The sequence below is a fragment of the Camelina sativa genome, chromosome 5 (assembly GCF_000633955.1).
Source record: "Camelina sativa cultivar DH55 chromosome 5, Cs, whole genome shotgun sequence".
Lineage (NCBI taxonomy): Eukaryota > Viridiplantae > Streptophyta > Magnoliopsida > Brassicales > Brassicaceae > Camelina > Camelina sativa.
Genome location: NC_025689.1, coordinates 4,311,150 through 4,330,945, shown reverse-complemented (window position 1 = coordinate 4,330,945; position 19,796 = coordinate 4,311,150). Strand labels below are relative to the sequence as shown.

At 33.2% G+C, this 19,796-nt stretch overlaps 4 protein-coding genes and 2 long non-coding RNA genes across 15 annotated transcripts in view; 4 read left to right on the top strand and 2 right to left on the bottom strand.

The window, feature by feature from the left end:
• Positions 1-289, bottom strand: part of LOC109132988 — a 2,277-nt gene extending 1,988 nt beyond the window's left edge. Inside the window, exon 1 of the long non-coding RNA XR_002037887.1 lies at positions 57-289. This is a non-coding gene — a long non-coding RNA (uncharacterized LOC109132988). The remainder of the gene's footprint in view (positions 1-56) is intronic.
• On the top strand, positions 748-2,740 carry LOC104785441 (serine/threonine-protein phosphatase PP1 isozyme 4). 2 transcript variants are annotated; one of them, XM_010510658.2, is made up of 4 exons: positions 748-1,181; positions 1,471-2,030; positions 2,122-2,323; positions 2,418-2,740. In XM_010510658.2, exons 1-3 carry the CDS (start codon positions 965-967, stop codon positions 2,308-2,310), a joined length of 966 nt encoding a protein of 321 aa, XP_010508960.1. In that variant the 5' UTR covers positions 748-964; the 3' UTR covers positions 2,311-2,323; positions 2,418-2,740. The 2 variants fall into 2 exon arrangements, with proteins under 2 accessions (XP_010508960.1, XP_010508959.1); XM_010510657.2 differs by having other exon boundaries at positions 750-1,181; positions 2,436-2,740.
• On the top strand, positions 4,438-8,969 carry LOC104785440 (subtilisin-like protease SBT4.1). 3 transcript variants are annotated; one of them, XM_010510655.2, is made up of 11 exons: positions 4,440-4,629; positions 4,939-5,030; positions 5,142-5,233; positions 5,410-5,641; positions 5,842-6,048; positions 6,544-6,877; positions 6,984-7,087; positions 7,228-7,470; positions 7,616-7,739; positions 7,840-8,059; positions 8,201-8,969. In XM_010510655.2, the coding sequence occupies exons 1-11, from the start codon at positions 4,546-4,548 to the stop codon at positions 8,788-8,790; spliced, it is 2,322 nt and encodes a 773-aa protein (XP_010508957.1). In that variant the 5' UTR covers positions 4,440-4,545; the 3' UTR covers positions 8,791-8,969. The 3 variants fall into 3 exon arrangements, with proteins under 3 accessions (XP_010508956.1, XP_010508958.1, XP_010508957.1); XM_010510654.2 differs by lacking the exon at positions 6,544-6,877 and having other exon boundaries at positions 4,438-4,629; positions 5,842-6,382; positions 7,222-7,470; XM_010510656.2 differs by lacking the exon at positions 6,544-6,877 and having other exon boundaries at positions 4,439-4,629; positions 5,842-6,382.
• On the bottom strand, positions 9,291-11,658 carry LOC104785439. Of its 7 annotated transcripts, none has more exons than XR_767358.2 (9): positions 11,471-11,658; positions 11,309-11,361; positions 11,053-11,176; positions 10,899-10,969; positions 10,689-10,777; positions 10,524-10,598; positions 10,353-10,441; positions 9,807-10,234; positions 9,291-9,601 (listed from the first exon to the last, which is right to left on the bottom strand). It is a non-coding gene; the product is annotated as an uncharacterized LOC104785439 (long non-coding RNA). The 7 variants fall into 7 exon arrangements; XR_767359.2 differs by having other exon boundaries at positions 9,807-9,951; XR_002037925.1 differs by having other exon boundaries at positions 9,807-10,441; positions 10,689-10,803.
• On the top strand, positions 12,448-17,554 carry LOC104788868 (subtilisin-like protease SBT1.3). The gene is made up of 5 exons (XM_010514646.1): positions 12,448-12,583; positions 12,680-12,765; positions 13,008-13,099; positions 13,333-13,405; positions 17,515-17,554. The coding sequence occupies exons 1-5, from the start codon at positions 12,485-12,487 to the stop codon at positions 17,552-17,554; spliced, it is 390 nt and encodes a 129-aa protein (XP_010512948.1). The 5' UTR covers positions 12,448-12,484.
• The window catches only part of LOC104788867, a 2,733-nt gene continuing 1,642 nt past the window's right edge, over positions 18,706-19,796 (top strand). Inside the window, exons 1-5 of the mRNA XM_019245193.1 lie at positions 18,706-18,734; positions 18,829-19,013; positions 19,099-19,168; positions 19,309-19,448; positions 19,714-19,774. Coding sequence (XP_019100738.1) covers positions 18,873-19,013; positions 19,099-19,168; positions 19,309-19,448; positions 19,714-19,774 — 412 coding nt within the window. The 5' untranslated portion in view covers positions 18,706-18,734; positions 18,829-18,872. The remainder of the gene's footprint in view (positions 18,735-18,828; positions 19,014-19,098; positions 19,169-19,308; positions 19,449-19,713; positions 19,775-19,796) is intronic.

Below are 19,796 nucleotides of genomic sequence, written 5' to 3'. Positions count from 1 at the left end.
ACTCCAATCGAAGATGGTTCTTCATAATTATGTATAGGATCAGGACCTCCTGGAACCTTTCTCTCGACTCCAATCGAAGATGGTTCTTCATGATTATGTATAGGATCAGAACTTCCTGGAACCTTTCTCTCGACTCCAATCGAAGATGGTTCTTCACGAATAGCAGCCACTGACGATGCCATTAGAAACAAGATTAGCGTTATGGTTAATACCACACCCCTATTGGACACTTGCATCTTTTTTTCTCTTATTTTATTTTATTTGTTATGTTTAGTTGGTTACTTTTAATTCCTCCTTTTTCCTTTTTATAATGGATTTTTTTTTTTTTTTTGCTAATTAAGGGAGCTTTCATAATAAGATATCATATAACTGTAATTAAGGGGAATCAAATCGAGTAATTATCGTTGCTAATGAATAGGCTATTGATTGATATATAACTTGATTTGCGTCCCTTAACTTATGGGATATAATTATACTAGTATATTCATAATTGCACCACCCAAAGAAAAAGAACTTTACGATCGAAAAGAAAAAGAAAAGAGAGGCTGTTCGTCATTGTTCGTCATTGCATTGATGGGCTCTTATAAGCTTCAATACAAAGTAACCTTGTAGTTGGACTAATAATATACGGCCCATTAACAATTAAGATATAGCCCATTTTGTGGAATTTTAGAAACGACGTCGTCACTCTCATTCATCATTCCCATCCTTCTGGGTTTTTCTTATTGCAAAGGTTTTTGTTTATTTTTAGTTAAATTCTCGTCTCCGTCTCCATCACTTTTTTGTTTTGTTTTCTTTAACAAAAAATGTAAAACTTATCATAAAATCAATTCGAACTTATCAAAAAGTGTTTGCGCGTAATTTCTTCTTTATATTTTTTTCCTTTTCTCACTGATTGTTTTACATTTGCATTTTTTTCCTGAGGTCGAAAAAATTAGGGTTTTTTTTTTGTTGGGTTCTGTTAATGGCGACGACGACGACGACGCAGGGGCAACAAACGGCGATTGACACGGCGGTTCTTGATGATATAATCAAACGACTCACGGAGGTTCGGTTAGCTAGACCGGGAAAACAAGTCCAGCTCTCTGAAGCTGAAATCAAACAGCTCTGTACTACAGCTCGTGATATTTGTCTTCAGCAACCCAATTTGCTTGAACTTGAAGCACCCATCAAAATTTGTGGTATTGTTTCCATCTTTCCTAATTCGATTTTAAATGTCCAACCGAATTGAATTTTTAGGGTTCCTAATTTCGAATTTGTGTGTGAACTTAAATGGGTTTTGGGATAATGTTGTTTGATTGGTGTTCTGAAGAATCTGAAATTGAGAAATGTTTTGGCTTTTTGTGGATTGTGATTGAGTGGTTAGGCCTAGTTTAGCTTGTTGCTGGTATTGGAACTGTTGAAAACAACATTTTGATTATGAGATTGTTTCAGTATAGTGATTTGTGGTGTGAATGAACTTTTAATCAGGTGACATACATGGGCAGTATAGTGATTTGCTGAGGCTATTCGAGTACGGTGGTTTCCCTCCTAGTGCTAATTATCTGTTTCTGGGGGACTATGTGGACAGAGGCAAACAGAGTCTTGAAACAATATGTCTTTTACTTGCTTACAAGATCAAGTACCCTGGGAACTTTTTTCTACTAAGGGGCAACCACGAGTGTGCTTCTATCAATCGGATTTATGGGTTTTATGATGAATGTAAAAGGAGGTTTAATGTGAGGGTATGGAAGGTTTTCTCAGATTGCTTTAATTGTCTTCCTGTTGCGGCGCTTATAGATGACAAAATACTGTGTATGCACGGTGGACTTTCCCCTGAGCTTAATCATTTGGATGAGATTAGGAACTTGCCTCGTCCAACTATGATTCCGGACAATGGGTTGCTCTGTGATTTGCTTTGGTCTGATCCTGGTAAAGATGTTAAAGGATGGGGAGCGAATGATAGAGGGGTTTCGTACACTTTTGGTCCTGATAAAGTCTCTGAGTTTCTTACGAAACATGATCTTGACCTTGTGTGCCGTGCCCATCAGGTATATATATTTCGATTATGTCACTCTTTGATATTCTACTTCTGCTTTTGTGATGTTAAACAAGGGAGTTGAAATTTTTTGATGATGGCAGGTCGTGGAGGATGGCTATGAGTTCTTTGCTGATAGGCAACTCGTGACGGTGTTTTCAGCTCCTAACTACTGTGGCGAATTTGATAATGCTGGTGCGATGATGAGCGTGGACGAGAACCTTATGTGCTCATTTCAGATTTTGAAGCCTGCTGAAAAGAAGACCAAATTCATGATGTCCACAAAGATTTGATCCTTCCATTGAGGTTAGTCAATAGACTGTCTTTGGCAAAAACCAAAATGTAACAAGTGAATGAAAGGATTCTCTGTCAAAACTTTAATTTCCATGGGTCATTTCAGTTTTCCTTCTTTTCACAGATGGATTTGGCTATGCTTGAGGAATCGATATTGAAGATTTTGGCGTTAAAGTGTGTACTGATGATGGTAGTGAGAGCTCTTAGAAAGGAGCAAGACCTTAGTCTTCTAATCTTTCTTCCCCAAATTCACTCTGCATATTTTTACTTTTCTTCTTTTATGGGCTTTTTTTAGATGATTTTCTATCTGCCTGTTGAAAAGCACATAGTTGGTGTGTACATGCATATGATCGTTTCTTGGCACTAGGACACCAAATGAAATGATTGATTATTGAAAAATCAAATGTTAAGTAAGATGAGTTTTGTCTCTTAAGCAGGATATGAAAGTGAATGGACATAAGTACCGCATGTGGACATCTTCAATTAATCATCAGAAATAGAATGAGCATCTAAAATTAGACAAGAACAAGTTTCACACATGTTCATGTGAAGTAGAAGAAGAATGTGGGCTATTGAAATAAACCAAGAAATGGCCACTCGTTTTGGTATAATCGTATGTGAAGTGATATTGATATATGATCCGTTAGGTGGCCTCTGAAAATAGAATAGAATATAATAATTAGAGGGCATGAAATTGTATGATGTTCTTTGTTGTGGATGAGAAGTAAACACCGAAGCGATAAGCTCGTAAAAGTAACTTTTTTTTCCTGTTGCAAACGGGAACCAAAACCACATGTATCCAATTCCTTAGACATTTATTATGTCATTATCATATCTTGGAATATGTTCATATTCTTAGTCCATTTCCTCACTAGAAGTTGGACAACGTATCCTTTGATCATAGTATCCTCAAACATTTCCTACATAGTATTGTGACCATGTCATATTAGCCTCAACTTCCCATTGTACAATTATTATTTAGGCCTTCGTCTGTTTTAATTTCTACGTTTACATTTACATGTAGATTCCAAACAAAAACTTCTTTAAAATATAATATTATTTACTTTTTATAAACGTTTTCGTAAAATAAGAGTTAGACGTAAAGGACAGTTTTCAACCATTGCCTTTGGCATGCAAGTTTACAATAGACTGACGTAAACACAAACAAACACTTGAAAGATGATTGTATAAGTGTTATTGTCTAACCAAATTGTGCTTGAGCTGGACCTTACAAGTTTCATTGAACCAAGCATTTATTATACACATGTGTCTCACGTTTTCTTGACTTGTCACTTGAATCAAAACCGTATATGTAAAAACGAAGATGCAGCCAATATAGAAAAGAACTTCTTTTCTTATTAAGAATCACTTAAACAATCTTACAAGATATGTTTAATCAGATTTACACACAGTCAACACGACTTGCCACTGACCAATTCTTAATCTAACCAAAATCCCTAAGAACCCTAAAAGCTTTCACGCTTAGTTCTCTAAAATTCTTCTTGAACGGCCAAACAACATGTTTGTCCAATAATACAATATATAGGAACTCTCCTATGACCTACTTTCCTAAACAAGGATAAGTCCAAATCTATTAGCCAATATGATAATATCTTGTCCTCTAATTACCAAGCCTTCAAAAGTATTGCCACGTCATCCAATATCCGTGACTCCTCCAAGACGCGTAAACATATTCCAGAGTCCTACAACACAGCCTTGTAGCACCAGAACGTCTTCATGCTTTCATTCTCCCCCTTTTTATCTGAATGTGACAACTCAAGCTCCAGATGTGAATAGTACTATAATCTTTCAAAACCATAAGTCTCAGCTACATTCAGCTATGACATCACCATCATCACCAATATCACCATCTCATCAGTATACTCATGATCTATCGTAAAAATACATGATTCCATCATCAACTTTCTCAAGAATCACCAGAAAATGTATGCAACTTCATAATAGGGGAATAAGATTCTTATAAATTGATTGATAAGCATTTGCACTATGAAATGTTTGGATTTCAATCTTCTCTTCCAATTTTCCTCTTCTTCAGTCCTTTCCGGTCCCAACCTCCTTCATGAAATTTCTCTATAAATAGAGGCATCAAGCATTAACATGCACCGCAACATAACTTAAGAAACATAGAGTGATATAACCTTAAAGAAAAAAGTTGACAAAAAAAGCCTTAAAGAAAAAGAATTAAAAAGATTGTTCTATTGAGTGAGTGGGGGATGGCAATAGCTTTTCGTACCTTCCTTCTTCAGCTGCTACTCTTCTTCTTTGCTTCTTCTACGAAAGCAAACGACCCGCGAGAGGTGAGAAAAAGATTTGGACCTTTTTCTTTACACATTCCTCACACTAAATCCGAACCCGTTCTCGTGAATATATTTGTTAATTAAACAATTAATAATAGTAAGTCTCGTTTAATTGACATGCACTAATCAGAATCACTATATATTCCGTTTTGCTTTTATTTTCTTTTGTGCATCTTGCTTGACATACATACACATAGTCCTAGTAGTTTCCCATATCCAATGTTTCTACTTCTATTTTAGGACAATAATAGCATAAAGAATAATGTTTGGATTTTGACATATTAAAACTTCTTGCTTTGTATGGCACAGACATACCTTGTGCAGATGAAAGTTGGAGGGCATCGATATGGGTCAAGTTCCGGTCACCAGGAACTACTCGGCGAAGTTCTTGACGACGATAGGTTTTAATTTTGCCTTATATATTCGTTATAAGTCATATCGGTTTTGATGATATGTATAGGTCAAAATTCCCGGGAAAACTAATTAATTGTTTTGTATTTCAACACATGCAGCACCATAGAGGATGCATTTATCTACAGCTATAGTAAGAGTTTCACCGGTTTGGCAGCAAGACTCACACAAAGTGAATGTCAAAAGCTGAGGAGTAAGACCACGATTGCTTTATCACGTTTGCGTTTCGATTTATTTTATACATATGATCATTACAATATTATAACATGTAGAAAGAAAAAAAATATAGCCTACTAGCTAGCCTAGTGGTATATAGAGCTTAATTGATGTGTTGTAATAACGGAGGGATGATGTTAATGTTCGATGCAGGGAGGAGAGAAGTATTGGAAGTGTCACGTAGCAGAGACCTAAAGCTTCAAACGACAAGATCATGGGACTTCATGAATCTAACATTACAAGCTGAGCGAAACCCCGAGAATGAGAGTGATTTGGTGGTAGCTGTCATCGGCACGGGCATCTGGCCTTACTCTGAGGTCTTCAGTAGCGACAGCCCTCCTCCTCCGGGTTGGGAAAACAAATGCGAGGATATCACTTGCAACAAGTACTATATACATTTATTAACCGTTCTCCTTTTCATTATATTATCTTTTAGTATCGATCTTGGTTTAGTACTACGTACTCATTATATAAACATTTAGTTATGATGAAAATAAAAATATTTTGTTTTTCTCAAGCTGACATGGTTATTAGGAATCTTGGAAGTGTGAGAATTAATCTTGTTACTGAAAACTACAATTGCAGCAAGATCGTTGGGGCTAGATCATACTACCCGAGCAAAGAAAAGTACAAGTGGATTGAAGAGAAATCGGTGATTGACGTGACGGGACACGGCACACACGTAGCCTCCATTGTTGCCGGTAGGAAAGTAGAGAAGGCGAGCTACTTTGGGCTAGCGGAAGGCACGATGAGAGGTGGTGTTCCCAACGCAAAGATCGCTGTTTACAAAACATGTTGGAATGTAATAAGATTAGATGATACAAAGGGTTCAGTTTGTCGAGAACATGATGTCGTGAAGGCAATAGATCAAGCGATCTTGGACAAGGTCGACATCATCTCGTTTTCTCAGGGGTTAAAATATACTCTGCTGCAAGAAGATAAAATCTCGTGGGCGTTCCTGAGAGCACTTAATAATGGAATTTTGACTTCAGCCGCCGCCGGGAACACTGGGAACTATTATAAGGTCGCCAATGGCGCACCTTGGGTCATGACGGTTGCAGCGAGCTTGAAAGATAGATTTTTCGAGACTAAGTTGGAGCTGGAAGGAGAAGATAAGCCAATTGTAGTAAGTAAAAAACAGATATGTTTCTTGACTCGCAAGTATCTCCCATTAGGCTTATTGATCACTTTCAAAATAGTCTCCCAATGAATTTATTTTGTTATGCAACCAGGTGTACGACACGATCAACACCTTTGAGACACAAGATTCTTTCNTGTTTACAAAACATGTTGGAATGTAATAAGATTAGATGATACAAAGGGTTCAGTTTGTCGAGAACATGATGTCGTGAAGGCAATAGATCAAGCGATCTTGGACAAGGTCGACATCATCTCGTTTTCTCAGGGGTTAAAATATACTCTGCTGCAAGAAGATAAAATCTCGTGGGCGTTCCTGAGAGCACTTAATAATGGAATTTTGACTTCAGCCGCCGCCGGGAACACTGGGAACTATTATAAGGTCGCCAATGGCGCACCTTGGGTCATGACGGTTGCAGCGAGCTTGAAAGATAGATTTTTCGAGACTAAGTTGGAGCTGGAAGGAGAAGATAAGCCAATTGTAGTAAGTAAAAAACAGATATGTTTCTTGACTCGCAAGTATCTCCCATTAGGCTTATTGATCACTTTCAAAATAGTCTCCCAATGAATTTATTTTGTTATGCAACCAGGTGTACGACACGATCAACACCTTTGAGACACAAGATTCTTTCTACCCACTTTTGAGAGAAAAAGCGCCCGCTGAATTAATAAGAAAACGTGAACTCATCGCTGAGTAAGTCCTCCTCATACGGGTTTGTTATGCAAATTGGTGCATATGCACATGATCTAATGGATGTGTTTTTAAAAAAATAGAACATCAGTTTATATATGCTTTGAGTAAAATGGTATTTGCAAATGACTTCTCAATTGTAGGAGCAAAAGTCACCCAATCTCGTCTAACGATGAGAACGACGAAGGAAAAGATGTTATCTTCCCATTCTCAAAAATCAAACTCTTGGACAAAGTGATTAAAGAGAGAGCGAAAGGCGCAATCGTATTGGGAAAAAAACGTTATGACTTCAATGAGACGAAAAAGTTACAGTTTCCTATCGCTTCTATATTTTTGGACAAAGACAAGAAAGCTGAACTAGAGAAGTACTATAGAAAATATCCAAGGTAACGATTATTTTTTTTTTCATGGTAACGATATTCATTACTAATCGTGATATAACTATCGCTTCTATATTAGTCATGACTAATCGTTTACTCCATAAAAAAAAATATGAATTTTGGTTTGTATTGATTCCTATATATATTACAGCAAACGTTCAGTCAAAATCCACAAGACGGAAGAAATTCCACGAGAAGAGGGATGGGTTCCAACTGTTGCTAAATTGTCATCAAAGGGTCCTAATTGTGACAAGTTCCTAGCAAACATTCTAAAGGTAAATTTTATTTTTCGTGTATCACAACCTCAACTTGATGATTGACCACTATAAAATAAAATGAGTATGGTTGGAATCTCATATGGAGTTTTGTTTTCAGCCCGATATAGCTGCTCCAGGGTTAGACATCATAGCAGGATGGCCTGAGAATGTGAATCTTACGTCAGACGTCCCCTCCAACGACTACCGCCATCTAAGATTCAACATAATGTCAGGAACTTCCATGGCTTGCCCTCACGCCACTGGACTTGCCTTGTACCTCAAGTCATTCACCAATTCTTGGTCTCCATCCGCTGTTAAATCTGCCCTCATGACCACTTGTATGTTCGAACACCAATCATATCTATCTATCTACTCATTCATCAGTCCATGGTGACTTAGTGTATCTATGTATGAGTGATATAAATAATTTGTATTCTTGTAGTATACTTTATTAGTATTGTTTTATTTTCTCTTTGCAGCCACGGAGATGATGGATGAGGGGAATGAGTTTGCATACGGGTCAGGTCACTTAAACGCTACAAAAGTCCTAGACCCGGGTTTGGTATACGAAACACATTACCAAGACTACATAGATTACATGTGCAAACAAGGTTACAACACAGAGAAGCTAAGATCAGACGCTGGAAGCGAGAAGATAGATTGCTCCAAGACAGAAATAGACCCCAAAGCCGACCTCAACTATCCAACCATGACGGCTCGAGTCCCCCTTGATGCCCCGTTCGAAGAAATCTTCCGTAGAACGGTCACCAACGTTTACGACGGAGAGTCCACTTACCGCGGGGAAATCAACTACCGGGGTGATAAGGACTTTGACAATATCATTGTGGATCCTCCACAGTTACAATTTAGTGAGTTGGGACAGACCAAGACTTTCACGGTGACTGTCACCGGAACATCGAAGCCGAATTGGGAGGCGGGGAAGGCGTTTATGACAAGGAACACGTGGCTCACGTGGACGGAGATCGATGGTTCTCGCAAAGTCAGGAGTCCCATTGTCATATACTCTGTTAAGGAACCCGAAGCTTGCAGTTTAATTCCCAAGACCTAAACATGCCACTCTGCACTATTTATTGAAGCCATACACAGTATAAGTTTATATATCTAGTTAACAAAAGACTATTCGAGTCTTAACTAATGATACCCGTTGATAACAAGTGTCGTGTACAATAAGTCATGATCCCTCCGTTGGTAAAAACCTAATAAATATACTACGAAATTATTATCTCTCACAAGACAAATTTGATTTCTGATATTACGTTTCAATATATTTTATATATTTAATTATTTTTATTTGAGGTGAAATTCTGTTTTTTATGCCATTAATTCACATAAAAAAAAACAATGGAACACTAATTTCAATATAGGGAAAAAACCTTAAAACGAAAATTAATTCAAATAGAGGATAACTAAAACACAGTTTCAAAATATAAATGTTAATTATCATTTTTCATGCGAGTTAAGAAAAAAAAACTAAATATACTTTAATGTTCATATATAAACAAGTGACTTTGTATTTGTTTCTAATCTATATATACATTTTCAGAAACATTTATAGAATAAATCCTGGATTTCCAACTTATTTACAACTCTGCCACTGTCTTTAATACCTTCTATTACAATTATTCTTCTTGGGTCACACGATTTATTGATTACAAAAAACAATTGGGCCAAGCCCAGCCTCTATCGAAAGTTGTAACACTATACAGAACACGATTACACCTTCTCCTCTCACTCGTTTATTCTTAACAATTAAATGAGAAAGATTTTCTTGCCTTACAATCTTCTCCAAGAATTCTGTTTAAACTGCTTGATTTCCAAAAATCTGCTCCAACAATTACGCTACTCATATATCAATCAACCTAAACAAAATTAAATTTAAAATATAACATATCCCCTAAAGATTCCATAAAAAACCAGAAAACAAGATTTTCTCTCTAATTATCGTCTCATCATATCTTCTTGATATCTTCACAAAAATTATTCTATGACCTAATCGGTTCTTTATAAATAATACCCACCTAAACGAAAATTAAACATAAGCAAACACATCAAAACATCACTCACATTATGGCTGCTACCTTTGCTTTCTTGAAAGACGTTCGCCCCTACAAAACCTCATGGAGGGCTCAAGTCAAGGTCATCCATTCATGGCGTCTAAATGGTGGTGAAACACTTGAGTTGGTGTTGTCAGACTCGATGGTAAGATCTACTGTTTACGTTTTCGAAACATACAATTATTTTTTATTACTAATGCATCTTATGTCTTTCATTGATGCAGAGTAAAAAGATTCATGCATCTGTGAAGAAGGAATTGCTAAACAAATATGTCAATAGACTTCCTATTGGTAACTGGGTTTTCATTGAGACATTTGCACTCAGCTATGCAACTGGTCAATTCAGACCAACCACGCATCTGTACAAGATGTCATTTACCAATGGAACTATGGTCATGGACAGTGACCCTGTTTCTGATGCTAGCTTCCTTACCTTAACTAAGATCAAATAAATGATGAATATAAATAAGGTGGGTCAAACCGGAGCAAAAGAAACAGTTATATAAGATCAGATAAAGAAGCACAGTTTTTGTTTTAACTTGATTTTTGCTCTAACCTTATTCCAACTACCAACTTGAAATCGTCCTCGAGAGATCGTTAGATATAACTCTGGAAGTTGAACTTTAACAGTAGGGCCAAATGAGCCTGAATCAAAACAGTATTAGTAGTATCACATATCAAGATTGTGAGAGAAGAAAATGGAAAGATACAAAACTATCAAACTCACAGAGATGAATCCATGACGCAGAGTGAAGTACTCGGTTCTTCTCACATATACAAATAACTGCCTTAGTAAGCATCCCTGTAACCAAAAGAGCAAAAATCAATCAAATGAGGAAAGTTTTGATGCATTTTTATAAGAGATGAAGATTGAGAGAAATGGTATCTTTACGACGTAAAAGAAGAAAGTAATGGTTGTCCAGAAACTTATATGTTCTCTCACAAAAGAAGTCTCATGAGTGAGTCTAAGTCTTGAATGATCTACACCACACAAAACAAATGCCAGTCTGTAAAATTAGAACAAAACATTCAAAAGAGAATCTTTTTTTTTTTTTTTTTTTTGAGCAAATCATTCAAAAGAGAATCTTATGAAACAAAGTACCAATAGAAAACTCATAGTCAATAATGCGTGACATAATATTTCTTTCTCCCACTGTCAGAACATCCACGAATCTGCCACAACAGCCAATCCAAAATATTGTTTAATTCACTCAATCAAACGCATTTGCATATCAGAAATAGATTTTATCGCATACCTTGAGTCTGCTAAGCATCATGGTGATTAAACTATAGAAGATATGAGAGATGGCGAAGAAGAACACCAAGATGTAAATTTGGTGCAAGCCTTTGAATGTTATGAGTGGGTCGTCATTCGAGTTCCTCATATTCACCAAAAAAAATCACAAAATTAGGACAAACATAAATTTCAATATAAACCTCAATATTTGAATATGTAAACATGAATTGAAAAAAAAAATCAAAAACGATTTAGATTCAGATTCAGATTCTAACCTACATATAGAAGACCCATATTCGTTTGTAGATTTTCAAGCTCTACTAAAACGCTGGAATCAGACATAAAAGAAGAAGATTAGCAGGAATCGTAACAATTTTTGAGCTATTATCAGAAATAGAAATAATTGATCAGAATCTAAACATTGTTTACGAGATTACCTCACTTATCAATTGAAGAAGACATCGGTAAGTCGATTAATCTCGATAAATGATGGATCTTACTCTGGGTTTTCATAATTGGAAAATATATGTTGTCTGATCCATCATCTTCTGAATCTGATCTATGTTGTCAAATCGACTTTTCTCTCGAGACAACCATTTTTTTTTTGTTTTACGTTTTTCTTTTGTTGTTTCTTTTTTTTTTTTCTGGCCATAATAAATTGTTGTCGGTAAATGTTTACAATCTCTGAATGGGCCTGGACATTAATAAAACCCATCAAGTTTAATTGTTTGGATTAAAGTATTCTGGTCCATTATTATTTTCTTTAATGATTGACAAAAAACAATTCAACAAATATTGCAAAATATAACAGATATTTATATGAACAAAAAAAAATAATTCCCACAAATAAAAATTGGATGTCAAATTAAGGTCAACTCATCTATTTATTTTAAACAACAGTATCAAAATTATATTTAATATACATTATAAATACAAATACAAAATACAAAAAAATCAAAATTAAACTAATAGTTAATCCAATGGAATCATATGACCAACAATATTATATTCACCCATTAACCTGCGGTCGCAAAATCGATACAGACAATCAAAATTACACAATATATTAGATTTTATAAATTTTAAAACTTAAAAATATAAAACAAATTATTTACATATATAGACAAATAAATTATTCATTTATTTTATGTGTTTTTAAACAGAAAAAATTGATCCGCGGTGTACCGCAGGTATAAATATAGTTCATAATTGAAAATGGGAAGTTAAAAAGTGAAAAACAACGCTCAGAAGGGAGTCTAATTAATAACAAATGCCGTTATAAACGCTAGCTCACAATATGTTATAGAACTTATATAGCTAACGCAATTTTGGCCTAACGTTTTCATTGCTCAACTCTATTTAGAATTATAGTTACAGTATATTTTATTCCATCCAAATTTCAAGTCTGCTTTATTATATCTCTCAATATATTTCTTAGCTATTTTATTGAAATGGTTTCCCAAATGTTCTTGATTTTCTTAGCAATTTCAGTTTCCGTCGTATGTGCGGGTAGAACATTGGGGCCATCTCCCCACAATACGCTAATGAAGGTACTTCTTTTAGTTTTAATTATTCATATGATTTTTCTCTAAATCTAATGTTCCTCAAAGGCAAAGCATAAATATTTTATCGAATGTAATACACAGATTTATGTTGTCCATGTTGATTTTGGATCGTATCATGGTGACTGTAAGCAATACCAACAACTTCTCAAGAAGGTGGTTCACGGAAGGTAATTAGAAATTTCTAATGAGTAGATTAATAGAAAACGAAAAAAAAAAGAAATGATTTGAAGATGTATTAGCAAAAACATAATCCAAAACAAATAATAAAATGTGATAGGGGGAAATAAGGCTGCATCCAAGATGATATAATAATGAAGATAGAGTTTGCATAAAAAAAAAAAAAAAAAAGTTAGTCAAACAACATTCAAAATGTTTGGTTTTGACAATTTTTTTTTTTTTTTTTCATCAGGTCACCAGAAGATGCTTTTGTATATTGCTACAAGGAAGTCATGAGTGGGTTTGCAGCAGAACTCACCCATGAAGAGGCTGAGAAATTAAAAGGTACGTTTGTTCAACAAAGAAACGAAAAATATACATTTTACTTAATGCAAAAAAACACACACACACATTAAAACCGAGTTTTGATTGTTCTGCTAGTACTGCTGGTTGTGACCAATCTCTGATTACAGATCCAACCAAAATTATGTCGTACTAACAAATTGTAAAAGTGAACAACCAAAATTATAATTGTAAGTTCTAAATGTTTTCTATTTATCCTATATAATTGTGTGCAGGTGAGCAAGGGATTAATGGTATAGATGAAGAAATTATATACTCCATAGACGTCGAACCCTCTAGCCGTCATAGGTTGTTGCCGAATCATATATATAAAAGTAGAGTTTCAGTCTCTTCTTATTGGTCCACTTGGCAATGCAAGTTTTAACAAAAAAAAATTATATTAAAACACAAATTTAAAACAATTAATTTTCACATTTTACTCACATAATATAAAACTGAAATCTTTATAGCTTCTCCCTATAAATTATGCATTAACTTTATTTCTCCACTAAGTTGTATTAATCAATTGTATTAAAACAAAACAATAAATTAGAATTGTAACTCTCATTTTTCTAAATGTAATTTTTCATCATTTCTCTTCCTATAAATACTCATTATCTTATTCTCTTAGTCTATCACTCTTTCATTCTCTCATCTTCTTCCACTACTCTCAAATCTCTTTTTTGTTTTGTTTTGTTTTGTTTTGTATTTTTTTTGTTATTGTTGTTGTATGGGTTATAAAAAATCAAATCAAATATCATTGTAAAAGCTTAGTTTTAGAGTTTGTATGATATGTATATCTTATATATTTATTTTAATCTTTTAAAATGTTTATCTCCATTTTCTATTTTATATTAACATCTTATAAGTCATTATTTTCATACTTCCTTACAATATTCACCACACAATAAGATCATAAAGTTGAAATGATCCATATGTAATTATCTATTATGTCTCTGGTTATCTCACATATTCATGTATCATTTTTAATAATTTATAAAGATCAATATAATATTTAAAGATCAATATAATTATCCATTTATCCATTTATAAAGACTATTTTGTTTTGTGATCCAATTGTTAAATCTGCAGAGATCAATATAATATATATTTTTTTTTTATGATTTGAGGTTTTTGAAAACAAAAAGAACATAATTAAACAATTGGTTTTTTTGTGTCTTTAATCAAAATAAAAAATATCCAAAAAACAAAACATATTCAACTGGAACTTAAATATAAAAATAAAATATAATTTTAAAAATATCATTTCACTAAATTCTCTAAAGATGAAACCATTAGTATGAAATCTAGCACTATAAATTAAATTGATGAAAGAAAACCAAAAAAATATAAGTTATCCTTGGGATTTTAAAAATTATTGAGATTGAAGAATTCATATAATTTTATAAGAAAACTAATTTAGTTTGTCACTTAAAAAGTAATATTTTTTATTTTGAAATATTATGTGTAAGTGTTGAGTTTATATCAACAAACAACCAAATCATGTGAATTTTGATTCAGCCACTTGGTATTCCTTTTATTTTAGGTTATAAAAAATTAAAATATTTATTTATAATTAAAGACATGTAACTCCATTTAACTCAAATGTAACTCCTATCCAATAATTGTACATTAATTCATTCCTCCTACTAACTTATTATCTTTCAAGAGAAATTATTTTTGGTTAAATTTTAATATTTTTTAATTATTTTGGTTGGCTAAACTTATATTCATATTTTGGTTGGCTAAATTAATATATTTCTCACGTAAAATTATTGTTTATAATATATTTCTCATTTCAAAGTTTAAAGCAATATATCATATATATAAAAGTAAGGTTTTGGTCTCTCCTTATTGGTTGATTTTTATTTAATGTTTTCTATTTTTTTTTTTTTGCTTTCTAATTTCTTTAAACAATATTTAAGACCCAATAAACCCAAAACATTTAACTCACACATTAAAATAAAATTATAACTGAAAATAAAATAAATTATGCATTAATCACTTTAAAGGCATAAGAGGTCAAAAATAACTTCTATCCAATAATTCCACACATTCCTCCCACAAAAAATATATATATATATATATATGTTCAATATTATATTTAAATATCAAAGAATTTTTTAGTTAGCTAAACTTATAGTCACATATATACAATATATATACATAAGAATCTATATTACTTATTAACACCATAATTCGACCCATTATTTGCTTAACTCAAAATTGGTTTCAAAGCCAACTAAAGAAAAACATAAACGATCTTATTGATATTAGACCAAAACATGGACATACAAACATAATCACTTACACGGAAAATAATTACTTTTAAAAAATAACTTATTATTGCAACATCAACGTATGAAGGGTTTACATAAGCAGTTAATCAGAAATCTAAAATACAATAAATGTATTGGGAACAATATCAGTCAATGATAAGATTGGATCTTCCAAAGCAAGAAACAACATCCTCATAATTCATAAAAAATAAACGCAACAATTGTACACATCTAAACGAAATGATATAAACATATAGTGTATTAATACAAGTGACTGCGAAGCCTATATATGCCTAATTAAAACGAAATAATACAAAAGAGAAAAAGAAATAGACCAAAAAAACAAGAAAGTGCCAACTACACCACAACCCACGCGTTGCGTGGGGAAGCACCTAATGATATTAAAAACTAGTTAGTTAAATTTGTAAGGGTTCTTCTTTTGGTTCGGTTAATTACACTTGTAAGGTTAACTTGAAATCTTGGAAAGAACTATATAAACAGAATATGATTTGATATGAATGCATTACAAAGAACTAAAATTCAGTCGGTCCAGATCTGTTGGATACTAAAGCCTAACTCTAAACAGATCTGAAGCTTATTTCATTTAAAACGTTTGCCATAATTAATAGCCCAGTCGGTCAAGATGATTTCGTTAAAAATGTAAAATAAATAAAAAATTGGTCAATGAACACATAAACATAGATGTTCTTCAATTTCATTCCCTTTTACCCATGAAAATGAAGAAAGAAAACAATTACAGATATATTTACAAAATTTACTTAACTAGAGCTGTGAATTATTTAGGCTAAAAAATTTACCCATAATTTACTTAATTAGAGCTGTCCCAAGTCCAAAGTCCCAAGTACCAACCCTATTATTCTATCCATATAATCAACTAGAAAATGAACTCCATTTTACAAATGCAATCTTGTCAAATGTTTGAATTTGAATACACGTATAGGATTCCTTTTCTGGATAAGAAAAAAGGAGCAAGTGCTTCTTGTTGAGCTTTAGGGAAACACAAAGAACACTAAAGTTTTGTCATCTCTTTTTTGTTTTATACTGTTTAGGTCTTGTTATCTGGTAATTTTGTGTTTTCTTAAATTTCTGTATATTTCGATATACACATTTATTCTGTATATTATATTTCTTCTTTATTACATCAATTCGACTCTAAGATAATTTAACGGATAAAATAGATGAGAAAGCTGTGATTGTAATTTGTTTACACATTATGCCATTATGGCATCATCCTTTGAAAGCAAGTAGGCTTGTTAATTATTAACACTTAAAGATCAAGATATACATGATATATCATATATATATATATATATATATATATGTGTGTGTGTTTTGAATGTGTTCTTTATTCATGGAGAAATCGGGATCATCTAGGTCAAATGTTCAGTTTCAATACGTTCTTTATTTATGAGTTAGCTCGTTCACAAGTTTGTATACCCTTTTTATCAAAAAAAAAAAAAAAAAAAGGTTGTGTACCAACAAAATATGAAAATGCAGATAAACTAGGCAAGACAAATAATTCATGCAACCTAAAAAAAAAACGTCTAACATAGATATCAAAATTAAAAACATTTTGAAACAAAAGACAGGTTTCTAACTTGTAAATTGAGAATATCAACTTACTATTCATTCTCTATCAACCAGCCAAAATAATATATGCGCAAAAGATACCCACGTCCGAATCCTACTTATTACGGCAATAACTGTGTGCAATGTATCTAAACATCCTAACCCATGTGAGAAAATATGCAATGTCAACTAAGCACACAAAGCATAATAAAAGATCCAAACGGTATATATGATCCAAGGTTGGGGAGCAGAGAGCATTTGTAGCTAAGAGCTTCTTTAACCCTCAAGCTATGGCTCTCATTGACTGATAATGGATCTAATCCCTCTTTTCAAAAGGCTGCCGCTCTCTCATCTTTAATCCCTATCTCTATCTCTATGTCTTTTTGACATTCTTGATGTCAATGGTGTCCATTAGTTGAAAAAAGTTACAAATGGATGATATGTGATGATGATGGTGAACATGTCATAAGCTCCTCAAGCCCCATGAAGGACACGTCTCATCCCATTCAATCTTTCTTTTTTACATTTTTCCTTCTTTTTTTTTTGCAGTCGAATTATTCCTTGCGTAAGAGTAGCGTATACCAATTAATGGTTTATACTTCGATTTAATTTACATTGTACTGAAAATTCTAAGTGTTTGTTAGATACTGATACAACGGATCATGCATGCGCTGTATATATGCAGATATTGTTTTAAAAGGCATAGAGTCAAACAAACAATTATAATAAAAACGAATATTAGGACAAATACCCATCACACGTATTGACATTATGTTCGATCGGTCAAGTTCCGTTCAATAGATTCACAAAACGTTTCTTCTTCGTATGGCCTAATTATTGGGTTTTTTCTCGTAGCGTTAAATGCTATGACTTAGGCTTTATGACGAGTATATGTAGAAGAACTCACTTTTCGTTCGCCTTAGGCTTCCTCAACCTTAATTAAGCACAGCTCATATTTTGTATTCCTTTTTCAGTTAAACATCATCTTCTGAGAACAATAAACCGGTAGTGCGAAATGTATTTCTAATTTTATATCTTTTTAGATTTAAAGACTTAGTTTCATAATCTCTTCAATATAAAAAAAAATTCAATGTACGTTTGTAAATTCCAAAAGATCTGATACAAACACTAAAAATTGTGTTTTCATAAGTGCAAATGCAAATGTAAGTACTACAGGAAAACCATATATAGGAAGTTTCCTAGTCAACCCAAAGCCTCAATTTGATTATCACACCCATGAAATTTGTTATTGTATATATTGCATTTGAGAGTTCAGACTGATTTTGATTTAAGACAAGATAGAATTACTTTGTCTTATATTGTCATGCGGAAGATTCAGACTGGAAAGTTTTGTAAAATTTGGGATTTTCTAGTTTTAATTAAAGGACACGATAATTGTGTTTAAGATTACAAAATGAATAAATTAGCCTTACTAATATTCAAATTGGCGATTAAAAACCATCAATATTGGTGTCTACCCCTTAACATAATTAGCAAAGTTTTCTGTACGAATTTTTATTTTATGTATACAGCCACTCAGCAAGTGTCTTGATTGGCGATTAATTGGTTGATTAGTCCGATCGATAATCAAAAAAATTTTAATGTCAATCATAAAATGCTTCCAGAAATGGAAACTCTTTTATAGCACGGGATTACCAAAACGAAATTAGAATAATTCAAAGCTGTACAAGTGGTTAACAATGTCTATAAATAAGCTCATAGGAGAGTGAGTAAGTTCCATACCTTCCCAACACAAATAACTTCTCAAGGTAATTTCTCGCTTCTTGCCTTTATCTACTTTATCATTTGAACATATATCAGTTAGCTACAAAGAACTAATCCTTTAACATATAAACACATTAGTACGCACACACACAAACAAAAAAGTTAAAAAAGAGCTTGCGGTGATGGACAAGAAAAAGTCAGTTTCTGGTTCCTCTTCATCTTCTTCATCTTTGGATCATCTTTTCGGTCCAAGAGTCTCCCCTTCGTCTTCTTCATCATCAACAACAGGATTGTTCAATTCTATTTTCCCACCAACCTCAACGGTATGAATCAGTATCATCATCATCATCGTCTTCATCATTCTAAAAGATACACATCGTGAAAGTTTTACTTTGTTCTCAACTCAAGGAGACGCAAGCAAACTTGGCAAGTCGAAATGGAGCTGCCAAATATCAACCTACAAATTTGGGGATTCCAAGTGAGTTTACTCTAGTTAAGAGTTTTGGACGTGTTAGTCCTTTTAAATAAAATTACTCTTTTATAACAAAAAAAATAAAATTAATCTACTTCACACAACGCTTAGCTATTAAAAGTGAGAAATGTGGATAATGGGTACAGATGAGAGAGGAGAAAGGAGCAAAAATAAGGAGAGAAAGAGTTACCAAAATGAAGAAACACAACCACCATGCAACTTGAGCTCATCCATATACTATGGAGGCCAAGATAACTATTCCTATTCAACTACCAACCCTGATGCTGTAAGTCCCCCACTTTCATTACCACAATATTTTTGTTGCATATCGACAAAAACACTAGAACTCGGATTAGGTTTCCAAGCAGAGAATTCACATAATAGAAGAAAAAATGCGTTTTCAAAACGGAAGTGGCCTATATGAGCTATATACGTTTTGTCATATAGTATATATTCATTTGGATATAATATATCTAACTCTACATCTACTTTTGCAAATGCCCCATAGTATTAATTAACTCTAATAAACTAGCTAATTCTGAATTATACAGTATAAGAAAGATGGAGAGGAAGGCGATTCTGAAAGTGCTCCAAGAGGAAACTGGTGGGATGGTAAAACAACAAACATTTTTTC

Bases quoted from the DNA above. Each gene is read 5' to 3' on its own strand.
- LOC104785441 (XM_010510658.2), top strand. From the start codon at position 965: ATGGCGACGACGACGACGACGCAGGGGCAACAAACGGCGATTGACACG. The intron at 1,182-1,470 runs GTATTGTTTCCA...ACTTTTAATCAG, and splicing joins AGCACCCATCAAAATTTGTG to GTGACATACATGGGCAGTAT. The intron at 2,031-2,121 runs GTATATATATTT...TGATGATGGCAG, and splicing joins TTGTGTGCCGTGCCCATCAG to GTCGTGGAGGATGGCTATGA.
- LOC104785440 (XM_010510654.2), top strand. From the start codon at position 4,546: ATGGCAATAGCTTTTCGTACCTTCCTTCTTCAGCTGCTACTCTTCTTC. The intron at 6,383-6,983 runs GTAAGTAAAAAA...TTATGCAACCAG, and splicing joins GAGAAGATAAGCCAATTGTA to GTGTACGACACGATCAACAC. The intron at 8,060-8,200 runs GTATGTTCGAAC...TTCTCTTTGCAG, and splicing joins ATCTGCCCTCATGACCACTT to CCACGGAGATGATGGATGAG.
- LOC104788868 (XM_010514646.1), top strand. From the start codon at position 12,485: ATGGTTTCCCAAATGTTCTTGATTTTCTTAGCAATTTCAGTTTCCGTC. The intron at 12,766-13,007 runs GTAATTAGAAAT...TTTTTTCATCAG, and splicing joins AAGAAGGTGGTTCACGGAAG to GTCACCAGAAGATGCTTTTG. The intron at 13,100-13,332 runs GTACGTTTGTTC...AATTGTGTGCAG, and splicing joins AGAGGCTGAGAAATTAAAAG to GTGAGCAAGGGATTAATGGT.